This window comes from Cryptococcus neoformans (genome assembly GCF_000091045.1).
Source record: "Cryptococcus neoformans var. neoformans JEC21 chromosome 7 sequence".
NCBI lineage: Eukaryota > Fungi > Basidiomycota > Tremellomycetes > Tremellales > Cryptococcaceae > Cryptococcus > Cryptococcus deneoformans.
The window spans coordinates 168,628-180,420 of record NC_006692.1 but is presented as its reverse complement, the minus strand read 5'-3'; the positions used below and the strand labels follow the sequence as shown (position 1 = coordinate 180,420).

At 48.9% G+C, this 11,793-nt stretch overlaps 5 protein-coding genes across 7 annotated transcripts in view; 4 read left to right on the top strand and 1 right to left on the bottom strand.

The window, feature by feature from the left end:
• Nucleotides 1-715, top strand: part of CNG00660 (vesicle-mediated transport-related protein, putative) — a 4,236-nt gene extending 3,521 nt beyond the window's left edge. The window contains exons 11-13 of the mRNA XM_024657493.1: nucleotides 1-16; nucleotides 78-258; nucleotides 325-715. The exon at nucleotides 1-16 is cut by the window's left edge and continues 414 nt beyond it. Of these exons, the coding sequence (XP_024513174.1) occupies nucleotides 1-16; nucleotides 78-258; nucleotides 325-466 (339 nt within the window). The 3' untranslated portion in view covers nucleotides 467-715. The remainder of the gene's footprint in view (nucleotides 17-77; nucleotides 259-324) is intronic.
• A 305-nt stretch (nucleotides 716-1,020) lies between these two features.
• CNG00650 (expressed protein) lies at nucleotides 1,021-4,160 on the bottom strand. 2 transcript variants are annotated; one of them, XM_571780.2, is made up of 6 exons: nucleotides 3,842-4,160; nucleotides 3,508-3,783; nucleotides 3,092-3,459; nucleotides 1,956-3,045; nucleotides 1,573-1,868; nucleotides 1,021-1,494 (listed from the first exon to the last, which is right to left on the bottom strand). In XM_571780.2, exons 1-6 carry the CDS (start codon nucleotides 4,075-4,077, stop codon nucleotides 1,103-1,105), a joined length of 2,658 nt encoding a protein of 885 aa, XP_571780.1. In that variant the 5' UTR covers nucleotides 4,078-4,160; the 3' UTR covers nucleotides 1,021-1,102. The 2 variants fall into 2 exon arrangements, with proteins under 2 accessions (XP_571780.1, XP_571781.1); XM_571781.2 differs by having other exon boundaries at nucleotides 1,021-1,868.
• A 165-nt stretch (nucleotides 4,161-4,325) lies between these two features.
• CNG00640 (hypothetical protein) lies at nucleotides 4,326-5,700 on the top strand. Of its 2 annotated transcripts, XM_024657492.1 has the most exons (4): nucleotides 4,326-4,365; nucleotides 4,472-4,721; nucleotides 4,775-4,925; nucleotides 4,994-5,700. In XM_024657492.1, exons 2-4 carry the CDS (start codon nucleotides 4,614-4,616, stop codon nucleotides 5,638-5,640), a joined length of 906 nt encoding a protein of 301 aa, XP_024513173.1. In that variant the 5' UTR covers nucleotides 4,326-4,365; nucleotides 4,472-4,613; the 3' UTR covers nucleotides 5,641-5,700. The 2 variants fall into 2 exon arrangements, with proteins under 2 accessions (XP_024513173.1, XP_571778.1); XM_571778.2 differs by lacking the exon at nucleotides 4,326-4,365 and having other exon boundaries at nucleotides 4,379-4,721.
• Nucleotides 5,701-6,563: 863 nt separating this feature from the next.
• On the top strand, nucleotides 6,564-7,872 carry CNG00630 (hypothetical protein). Its single transcript, XM_571776.2, has 3 exons — nucleotides 6,564-6,918; nucleotides 6,992-7,142; nucleotides 7,204-7,872. The coding sequence occupies exons 1-3, from the start codon at nucleotides 6,811-6,813 to the stop codon at nucleotides 7,836-7,838; spliced, it is 894 nt and encodes a 297-aa protein (XP_571776.1). The 5' UTR covers nucleotides 6,564-6,810; the 3' UTR covers nucleotides 7,839-7,872.
• Nucleotides 7,873-8,099: 227 nt separating this feature from the next.
• CNG00620 (conserved hypothetical protein) lies at nucleotides 8,100-11,656 on the top strand. The gene is made up of 12 exons (XM_024657491.1): nucleotides 8,100-8,516; nucleotides 8,576-8,997; nucleotides 9,050-9,301; nucleotides 9,363-9,754; nucleotides 9,822-9,845; nucleotides 9,902-9,961; nucleotides 10,016-10,067; nucleotides 10,159-10,249; nucleotides 10,302-10,396; nucleotides 10,469-10,538; nucleotides 10,602-11,057; nucleotides 11,110-11,656. The coding sequence occupies exons 1-12, from the start codon at nucleotides 8,194-8,196 to the stop codon at nucleotides 11,453-11,455; spliced, it is 2,583 nt and encodes an 860-aa protein (XP_024513171.1). The 5' UTR covers nucleotides 8,100-8,193; the 3' UTR covers nucleotides 11,456-11,656.
• Nucleotides 11,657-11,793: the final 137 nt, after the last annotated feature.

Sequence of the window (11,793 nt, the reverse complement as noted above, 5' to 3'; positions counted from 1 at the left end):
TGGAAGATCATCGGTGGTGAGTCGTTGATAAGTCGCCATCGCGCAAAAGTTCCCTGCCTGACTTACAATCTCCATAGGCCCGCCTCGAGAAGCTCAACAAATTTTTCCTATCAAACTTACTGCCAATGGAATGGTCGATATTGGAAGAAATCAAAGAGTTATTACAGGCAACAAGCTCTCTGTACTACCAGATATTGACCACAAGCCAGAAAACATTGTATTTGCAGGTGTGCTTCACATGTCTTCTGCTGGTAAAGTGTGCGTAACATCGTCTTCACCTTTGAGCTGCAGGAGGAAACGCTGACATGAGTTGCGGCACGATAGTGGTATCCTTGGCCGCGTAGAACCCAATAAAGACGCCAAGCTTTGTCGACTGACGGTGCGAAGTACCAACGAGCATGTTTCAGCCGAGATTCTTAGCCTTACGTCCAAACCGCTCAACGCGGACATCGCTGCTTCTCTATAGTTGCAACGCACAGGTTAGGTTGTAAGGCAAGGAGAGCAATGGGGACGGATAACCAGCCGATGGTTTTGTAGTGTTAGGTGGCGGAAAAAGGCTATACATTTGCATTGTAGACTGTATCTGTTGAAAGAACAAAAACTCGTTAGTCTACCCATTTTCTTGTCGGCATATATATGTTTTTAGTTGGTATCTGGGATCTATGCAATAAGCATTGATGTCAACAATAAGCATCTATGTACTATCTATTTTACAGGGATATTTTTACGGATCACACACTTTGAGTCACTTTCTTTCTCTGGTGCATCAGCGCCGAAGTGACTTTTCTCACGTTGTTTCGACGAGGGAGTGCACAGCTTGCTGGGCCTGCTGGGCCTCACAATTCGGTGATGTATCGGACTGCTGGGTCGCTAATCTGCTTAGTTGTTCAACATACGTAACTACACAATTTTTTTCTGTAAGTCCTGAGAGAAGGTGTGCGTGCCGGAGATCTCATCTCCTTATATACTCCATTCATTCTTCATACGGTCGTGTTTAAAGTGGATAAATGGCAGCTTGAGGTGATTTCTATGACCTCAAATGTTTTTGCACCCACATGTTCATTCTGAATTTTCACGGACAACTCTACAGATTTTCATAAGTCTATCCTTCCTTTTTCTCCGCCTGCTTTATCATTTCGAGCATTCTCGCCAACTCATTCTCCTGCTCGGCTTTTTTGAAAGCCTCTACTTGTCTAATAGCCTCCGCAGTCTCATCATCCACATTTTCCTCTTCATCTTCGTCTTCAACCCAACCAGACACTGATGGCTCCTCATTCAATAAGTCGTTGTGAGGAGGTGAAGCATGGCTTTGTTCTTCCATGGAGAGCATGAGCGCATACTGTAAAGCATCATCTCCATCTTCCAAACCCATCTCCTGCATGGCCTCGCGTTCAAGGGTTTCGTGCGGATTCGTGAGACGTTGTCTGGGTGTCGCAGCGTGGGGTGCAAACTCTGCAAAATCTTCTTCAGCAGCTTGATGTAATGCCTTCATGACTAATGAAACACTTTTTATTAGCACCCGAGGAAAGGGCACTTTAACCGCTCTGGGGAGAGTTGGGAAAGGAGACGTACCGATCCCACGGGTTCCACCTCTTCCCTCACCCTTGCCTATACCACCCTTCTTCCCCTCCTTCCCACCGTGCTTACCCTTTCCAGCCCCAGCTCGCCAAGCGAATACCTTTCTCCCAATACTCGCTACCACCATATCATTCTCCAGGATGATCTTGTTGACGGTGTAAAACCTGGCGTCGGGCTGGTCGCTGCCAGCGACGAGCAGTTCACCGGGGGAGAGGTGCGATGCATGGAATGTGCGTAAGAGCTTAGGTGGAGTAGGAAGTGGATCGTATATCTTGACAAAACCGTCGAAACTATTATCCGATATCAGCCGTGCTCAACTGTTCAAGTATTTCGACCTTTTCTCCCATGCCTCCTCAAGCGAAGAAACAAGGACTTACCTTCCGACAGCGACGAGGCCGCAAGACATATCGAGCGCTGTGATCTTACCTTCCATCGCCTCCCACGACCGTATAGTCTTTCTCTCATTATCCTCCCCATTCCAAGCCCAGAGATGGACAAAGCCTGCCTCATCACCTGCAAGGACATACCGCCCATACTCTGGCTCAGAATGGGTAGAGGAAGAGGAGAACCCTCCAGAGGGCAAGTCGAGAGGTGGAGGGGAGGGATCAGGTGTCTCGCCAGGCGTGACGATCCTCGCTAGCATAGGCGTGGAGTTTCCGTGCTTTGGCGCTGAGATCGGGAGGTTGGGAAAGAGTGAGGGGTGTATACAGCTAAGTGGGGCACCGACAGAGGAGTAAAAAGTGGTAATGTGGTGATTGCCAGATTTGGAGATATCGTGCCGCATCAGAATGTGGGATCGGCGTCGATGAATCAAAACGGCGACGGCAACCTCGTCTTGATGGCGATAACCGATCATTTCCATGACTTTGATTTCCCCTTCAATTTCTGCTGATCCAAGATCGATTCGCACCTCATTCTCATTCCCACTTGACGCTTCAAACCAAACACGTAAATCTCCATCTTCCGTCACGCCTGCTACGATATCATGCTGCAAATCATATCTCGCCAGAACGATTTCATCTGGCTTGCCAGCTTGCCGTCTCTTGACCAACTCTGATCTGTTGGGAAACCCAGTTTCAGCGAGAGGAGATGTAAAGACACAATCAATGTTCCCATCCACCAGACTTGCTTGACGCTTGCCGACTTTGGTGATTGTCCCTGACTGTAGTTCCCACAGCTTGACTCGCCCGTCTTGCCCAGCGGTGATCCATTTGAGAGCAGTATCATTCTGCCCTTGTGGCGCCCAAATATCAACGACAAACCCTTCATGTGATTTTCTCGGGTCGGAGTAAACATTGACGGAAGTGGCTCTACCGCCGTGGGTAGCATGATTACGAGTTTGAACGCTTGTAAAAACTACACTGCCCGTTTGAAGACCCCAAAGAATGAAGGATTGTGATCTACTTGGCAGATAGATGGCTGAGGGCTCAGCAAGCGGGTCGATATGTGGTCGAATGTGGAAGTTGGCTGAGAAGACGTCAATATAGTCTTGGTAGTTGGTCATTCCACTTACCATCCCTTCCAGGTCCCCAGAAACCTTTAGAGACCTTGCCGCTGATGGGATCACTCCTAACTACACCTCCCATGAACAACGACGCGCTGAGCATGTAAGGTGGAGGCCGAGTCGTAGCGGCCAAAACAGCTTCGTACTTTTGCCGATGAGTTATTTTTGGGGTCGTCGGTTGCAAGACGTTGTCCCCATCTTCCCCGAGCTTGCTCGTGTACGCTACTTTGTCTTTGGGCGTCGATTGACGATTCTTTCCAATGACAAGGCTTTTCGAATTTGAGGGGAGGAAAGGGGGGTAGTACAGTGAGATGGAATGGATAAGACCCGTTGGTGGGGTGTGCATGACAATGCTAGTTTTGGAATTCGTCCAAAGACTGCAAACAGGTCAGCAATAAATCACACTACAGTCCAGATCGACATACTCCAGCATGACCTCCCTTCCCAATGCCTCCTTTTTCCATCCCCTTCCGGCGGCATTCACACAACTCTGAGCAAGGACCACAATCTCTTCCCTGCGCCTGCTATCTCTGGCAACGCCTTCGCCCAGAAACCGGTTGACATAGCTATGCCGCCACACCGTATCGTTTTCCGTTTGCTCGTTCAGTAACTTGCACGTCTCGGAAAATCTCAACAAGGTCCTGGGCGACAGGCAAGACATTAGCGTATGAAGAAGATCACCCGGAAGCTTCAGCAGGTAGCTACGAGGTCCGGCAAATCAGTTTATCGCACGTGTGTCATGTACCAGAAGCGACTTGCCATTCGCCACCCGGAATACCGTTTCGAGCTTTCCCTTTGCCCTTCCATTTGGTGGTTTCTACTGCTTTCCCCTTGTTTGGCGCGGCCCTCTTGGACGCATTTGGCCGAGAAGGCGTGGCAACGGAGAGATAGTCAAAGTCATCTTCAAATTCGAGTTCTTCGTGGCCGTGGAGAGAGGTATGTGGTGAAATACTTCCGTTCGAAAAGTGTCGATGGGAGGAGGGCGCTGGTTGCATATAAGCTTGTTGAGCCGGGAGACGGTTGTGAGCTGGGCGTAGGAGCCTTGGTGTGGGCCGGGGGCAGGGACGTGGGTGGAGCGGGTGGAAAGGAGAACGGATTCATCCGATCCATCAAGGCGTGTCGCTTTCAGCCTCCATCTCCGGCGAGCTGCTGGCTTCCAGCGTCATCATATATTGTAATTACGTAACATTTCTGCCATACCTGGTACTTCGGTGTTCGGTCGCCGACTCTCGAGAGACTCGCCCGCAGGGCATCTCCTCATACGATATCACGGCTGAAAATACGTACGTACCTTCCCAAAAGGAGGATGTCATTCCTGCCCAACTGGTTCTGATTAGTCTCTCAAAATGCGCCATTCTTATCGCCGACCTCTATCCATTGAAAACCCAGCATACGACACGCTGTGCCCGAGCCCCTTCTCAGCTACAAAAGCAGTCGTCCTCGCTGAGGTTGCAACAGACCACTAGCAGCATACCCCATCCGATCAACGACTCGCTCAAATCTATCCTTACATACTCTACCAAACCACATCATGAAGGTCTTTCTTACCGGTGCCACCGGCTACATTGGGTCTCACTTGACTTCCATTTTACTCTCCGCCGGACACGACCTCAGCGCGTTAGCTCGTTCTGACGTTGGTGTAAGTGACATACGTCACAAGGAGTTATCGTTGACACGGATTCATGGATTCAGGCAGAAAAACTCGAAAAGCAAGGCATCTCAGTCGTTCGTGGATCACTTGAAGATGTCGACATCCTCACCAAGGCCGCTTCCGAGGCGGATGCTGTCATCCATCTAGCTTATATCCACGACTTTGGGAACCACGACGGTACACCTATCCGAGGTTAGCCCATCTTCTATCCTTCTGGAAGTACATTTGACTCTGTGGGATATTAACTTGAAACTTTCAAGTGGATAACGCTGCAATCCGCGCTTTGGCAGAGGGCCTCAAAGGCACCGACAAACCCCTTCTTACAACTTCTGCCCTTCCTTTCGGTACCCCCTACGCTACAGAGCTCGACCCGGCCACGTTTGGTCCCCGCGCCCAAGCCGAAAGGACCCTTCTCGAGTATACTTCCCAAGGGGTGCGAACGGGTATTGTTCGTCTGCCCAACGTCCATGGTGACAATGACAAAGCATTTGTACCACACGTTATCGCCCAGTCTCGCAAGAATGGTGTGGCTGCTTATGTGGGAGAAGGCAAGACGCATTGGGCGGCGGTGCATGTGAAGGATGCGGTGCAGGTGTACAAGTTGGCGATTGAGAGCAAGATACTGAAAGGTGGAGAGGTTCTGCATGCGGTACATGATGAAGGGGTCGAGTCCAAAAAGTTGATGGAGCTCATTGCGAACAAAATTGGTGTTGAGACAAAGAGTATTATGCCAGAGGAAGCTGCAACTTTCTATACTTTCCTGGGTCCTTTTGTTCAAGCGGATATTACTGGCACGAGCACGTTGACGAGGGAGCGGCTAGGCTGGGAACCCAAGGAGAAGACATTGCTGGAGGATTTGGAGACTAGTGAAACCTACTTTGCGACTGGTAGTGGTAGCAAGTATTAATAACAACTTGACAATTTTGCCATATGTGTGAATCAATTAACAAAGAGCTGGACGAAAGTCAAATGCATCTGTGCGCTGTTTTGGTTACCTCACCCCAATATAGGGCAAAAAAATCTGGAATTGAGGATCAGCGCCATATCTTCTTCGTCGTTCCTTTATTAACTCCTACCGAAAGCTGCATCTGCTTCCAAAGGAAATCCCTTTATGTAATCCAGATAAACCTCTTTATCTGGCTCCTTTCGGCGGGGGGCCCATATTCAGTTCGGCGGAATCACTTGCCGGCAGTACATGTTAAGGATGCGGCGCAGGTTTATAGGCTGGCCATGGAGAGTGAAGGTGCTGAAAGGTGGAGAGATTTTGCATGCTGTCCAAGATGGAAAGATCCCTTTCAAGAGTATTTCAGAGGTTCTACAACAATCAGTTGTATAGATTGCACAAGTTCTTCCGAGCCTATCCATCTGGCCGAAGTCTCCCAATCCTCAAAGCCGAGGTTTCAGTGACATTATTCTTCTTATGCTTAATAACGATATAAAGATCTTAAGATGCGTACGGGCTCGGCCAGCGGCAGTCAGGAGGGCAGTTCTGATGATAACTGATAAGCTTCACCTCCTTTCACGTTGCTTCGGTCTCACTCATCACGTATCATCGGAAGGTCGGGCGGGAGGGTCGGGGGACAGTTTGCGACCTGAGAATGACAGTAATTTCTTCGTCCCAGTGGTTCAATGTATGTATTCTATACTGTTGTTAAACATGATTCTGATCAGGACTTGCAACAGAGATGTGGATAGGAATGCCCCCCCACAACACAACACGCAAGACCGTATGCTACAACAAGAAGGACGGGGAACGGCCTGTGCTCCGCCGGAGTCGCAATGAACTCCGGTCACATACTTGTTATCAGTGGCAACGAATAACAAATGTACACTGACTAGTAACCTCGGCTTCGGCGAGCATAAAAGGTCAGTTAGTTCAGATTGCTATACACAGACACAGATACTCGGCTCGGTGTTCTCACGCGGGCTTCGCTACTCTGACAGATATATAAACCCAGGCCAGAATGTCCACGCACTTCATGTACTCCACCTCCAACCAATTCCGTCCAAGGAGTACCTCACTCCTCTCTTGACCCGTCTCTTCCCAGTACTTGACAGCATTCAGACCAATCTCAGGATGAAAGTATTTCTCACCGGTGCTAGCGGCTACATTGGTTCCCATGTGACTGCTCTTCTTCTCGAGGCAGGGCACCAGCTCACAGCTATCGCGCGGTCCGATGCCTCCGTAAGTCCTTGCCATCTGTTCCCTGCCCCTTTTCCATTAATGTCGGCCGTTCGAGCTAATTCCTGAGAGTTAGGCCAAGAAACTTGAGCGTCAAGGCGTCACCGTCATTCTCGCGTCTCTCGAAGACACTGAAGTCCTTACAAAAGCGGCTTCTGAGGCGGACGCCGTTATTCACTTGGCTTATATCCACGACTTCTCCGATTATGGAGGTAAACCTGCGCAAAGTAAGTTTATATGTTCTTACATGTATGTCTGGTCCAAGTTCTTACAGATGTTCCCCTATAGTCGACTACGCAGCTATCCGAGCACTTGCCTCCGGTCTCAAAGGTACCAACAAGCCCCTAGTCACCACTTCTGGGATTCCTAGCCCCGGCATCAGGATCTGCACCGAACTCGACGTCGGCAAGTACGGCCCTCGTGCTGAAGCCGAAAATGTTCTTTTCGAGTATACGTCCCAAGGCGTCCGTACTGCTGTCATCCGGCTTCCTTTCACTGTCCACGGCGATTTCGACAAGGGGTTCATCCCTCTTATCATCGACCAATCCCGCCAGAAGGGTGTTGCTGCCTACGTTGGTAAAGGAGACAATCACTGGCCTGCAGTACACGTCAAGGATGCTGCCCAACTCTATAAGGCCGTCATTGAGAGTAAGACCTTGGAAGGTGGTAAGATCCTGCATGGTGTCCAAGACGAGGGTATTCCGTTTAAGCAGATTGCGGAGATCATTGGTAAGAAGCTTGGCGTTGAGACAAAGAGTGTGGCAGACGAAAAAGTTGGGGAGTATTATAGTTGGCTTGGGATGTTTGTAAAAATGGACTTTATCGGTAGCTCCAAATTGACTAGAGAATGGTTGGGCTGGGAGCCGAAGGAGCAGGGCTTGTTGGCTGATTTAGAAAGTAGCCAGACTTACTTCAAAGAGTAGATTGGAAACTTCCGTGATGCAAGTGTGACTGTCATACTCCAGTTTTATCCTTGCCTAGTTGTCCTTTGGATTTGCACCCCTAAGCTCGCTCTGTTTATTGTTGAGCCGTTATCCTGGTCCCAATAACGAAAAGAATAGAGAGACATGGAGTCCGTCATACACAAATGCGTCATTACTAAAATGTTTACGTAAGATGACATTAACTGATGCCATTAACCGGGCCCGATGTTGTTGTTACGACTGACGGCCAGAAGAAGTCAACGAATCCTTCACTCTACCCTACTCCTTCTTCTTCTTTTGCCAAATATTCCCAGCCCGCACCCTATATTAATACCAACGTCGCATATTACGAAGGATGAGCGAGCAAGTGGGACAAAGAGAAGCAGTCGATTCTCCTCAAGCTACTGGCGTGAAGACACCTCCGGAGCCTTGTCCTTTATGTCGAGAAACCGGTCCGCCTCAGCCTCCCTCTATCACAGAAGAAGGCAAGACAAACGAAGACATCGACTTCATATGGGTAGCGTGTAACAAATGTGATGAGTGGTATCACTCGGCTTGTTTATTCCTTGGTGATGAGAAGTGGAGAGGGACGATACCCAAAGAGATTATTTCGACAGTCGAGACGAACTTTGGCGACGAAGGGGCATGGACGAATTGGGTTGAGTGGATAGGAAAATGGTATGCGTATTTCTCATGACTAGGTTTTTCACATCTGACAATCAGCCACCGGGGATCAGGTATTGTGCCCCTTGTCTGGCTCGCTCAACTTCGCCGTCGAACCCTCGCCCCCCTCGGCATCCACTAGTTGCCACTATGAAGCGAGCATCGATTCAACCTAAAGACATCGATCAAGCTGGAAAGCCTCTTAAAAGGTCTGCAAGCACTTCAGCTCCTCTACTCAAGTCCAATATCAAGCGACCTCGCACCAGTACAAAAGGTCAGGAAACAGCGTCACCTGAGATTGATATGAAGAGCGAGAGGGAGCAACAAGCGGAGAGTACTGCGGGGACACCTGCTTCGGATGCTCCTCAAGGGCGACCGAAACGGAAAACTGCCCAAATTGATTACCGCAACTTGAACAACTCGATTGCTACGCCTACTCATCAATGGTTGGAGTTGATTGCGGATCCTGAGAAGTATGGACGAACAATCTTAGACGGTCAGTCAATCAATTTTACTGGATAGGCGAGGGTTGATCAAAACATGTATAGCCAACTACCCTGCTCTTCCTGGGAAACTTTTGACGCGTGCGTGGCTGGAGTCACAACCTTTACCCGGGCAACCTTCTTCTATCTCGCCTGATCTACTACCAACTCGATTCTGGGGTCCCGATAGGGAGCCGCTCATCGTCAGGCCGGAAAATGGCGGATTCTCAAGTCTAGGAGGACATTTACCGTCGAAGGACTTGACCGTGCAGGATGTGGCTAATCTGGTCGGTCCAGATCGAATGGTAGATGTGATTGGTATGCCCCTTTTTACTCTCAACACAACGATCATAGATACTAATTGTTAAGGTTACTGTAGACGTCTCCTCTCAGCACTCTTCACAATGGACCCTTCAGAAATGGGCCGAATATATTCAATCATCTTCTGGAAATACCAGTGTCCGCAACCCCAAGGTCTACAACGTTATCTCCCTCGAAATATCTGGTACAGAACTAGCCAAAAAGGTGAAGCCGCCCAAGATCGTCAGAGAGATCGACTGGGTGGACAATTTTTGGAGATTCAATGCCGGAGCGGGAGGGAAGGATGTGAAGGAAAAGGGTAGGGGGAATGATAGCAGAGAAGGCAGTGAGATAAGAAAGGAGGGAAGCCACTTAACCGAAGGGGATAATGGGGGCGAGATTGAAGAGGATCTTGAAGGTTTGAAAGAGAAAACAAATACGCCTTACCCCAAGGTCCAACTTTATTGCCTCGTAGGTTCCTGCACTTCAAACTGATCTGTCGGAAGATATTTACAACGAACTGATTTTCGGAATTCAGATGGGTATGAAGGGTGCGTGGACAGTAAGCTACAACTATAATTGCTCTGGTAGATTTATTCGTTAATGGATCGTCTATAGGACTGGCACGTTGATTTTGCCGCAAGCTCTGTATATTACACGATCCATTCCGGCGCAAAGGTAAAACTCTCCTGCTTTGTGTCGTTCTTCTCTCCCGGCTCATACCATTCTCAGGTCTTCTTTTTCGTCAAGCCCACCGAACAAAACCTCAAAGCCTACGCAGAGTGTACGTCAAACTCTCACAAAATCGCCTGGCCCCTTATCCCTTACTCCTTATTTCTTACCTCGCGGATCCCCCAGCTGAATCCATATCTTAGGGTCTGGTTCCTACGAGAAACAGCAAGATACATGGTTGGGCGACATGGTTGACGAAGTCCGAAAGGTGGAATTGCACGCTGGTGATACGATGTAAGTGATAGTTATGACAAAAAAGCGCGTGTTACCTGACGGGCTTGTCTAGGATAATACCGACAGGTTACATCCACGCCGTTTATACACCCATGGACTCTATCGTTTTTGGAGGGAATTTCCTGCATTCGTATAACGTTGATACTCGTGGGTTTTCAGATGCTTGAATGCCCCGCGCAATTCGATTGTCACTGACACTTTCATTTTCGTCTGGTAAAGAATTACGACTACGTCAGATTGAGATCGATACTAAAGTCCCTCAGAGATTCCGTTTTCCCATGTTTGACCGGTACGTCATTTCCCCCTACAGTTTTGTGCGATCCATTCATTGATGATCTTTGGTCATTTCCAGGCTCTGCTGGTACGTCGCCGAAAAATACTGTAGCGACCTCCGTCATCTTCGTGCCTACCGCCCTCGAGCAACCACCACTCCGAAACCGCCACATTTTCGCGTCCTCCAATGTCTCTCCTATCTTGCCAATTTCCTCGTCTCCCAAACGGGAATTCTCGAGGACCCCGAGGCGGAAGATAAAGCTCGGAAACTGGTACACGATAGGATACCGGGAGATATCGTCAAGGATCCCGAGGGACTAGCAAAGGAGCTGAAGTGGAGGGTGGAGAGAGAGTTGGGAGCGTTGGGTTTATTAGGGGAGGAGGCGTCTGGTGTCGAGGCGGAGGAGTTCAAGTCCAATGGCACCGCGAATGGGAGCGTGAAAATCAAGGGGAAGGAGGTTAGCAGGAAAAGGGATCGGTTGAGTAAAGTGTTTGATAAGAAGGCAATATCTCGAACTTGGGATTTCCACCCTCCGTGAGTCCCTTTCCCACAATCCACTTTGAACTTGAAGCTGATTTGATTCCAGAGCATGGTCAGAAAACAGACAATCCCCTCAAATAGAAACGACAACCGTCCAATTACCTCGCCCTAGCACATCTTCTTCCGACGCTATCTCAGGTTCTGGCCCTGGCGCTAGCCCGGGTGCGAGTGCGAATGGGGGTGCAAACGAAAACGAACAAGCAGAATTGACGACAATGCTCGTGAAGCAGACTCGTAAACGTATGCGGGAACTGGACGATGGTACGGTTATTGAAGAGAGTCAGGAAACCACCTTTGTGGAGAAGAAGACGATTTGGGGACCGAAGCTCGACAAAGAGAAGATATCACAACCGCAAGGGAAAGTAGAGGAGGATATGGACATTGACCACTGATCATTTGGCGTTGGCTATTTGCAGAAAGTTGAAGAAAAGGGGTCTGAGGGGTCACATTTGTCTATGGCTTTGTAATCTCGCCCATGACATGTATTCGTGCTATTATGTCTCTTCTTTCCGAGACCAATTATAGACGAGTATATATAATAATACCATGTTGTGGTGCTAGTCTAAAAGCGCACTGCATCCCGTAGTTACTGATCTATGCTATAAGCTGTTTTACTTATACATCATACCACTGTGTTTGTACATGCAAGGGGTTGGCAGAGTACAATACCTGTACAAACGAAAGTAGATGCACAGCCAATAATAATATATACTCGAAGCGACGCGTTTCT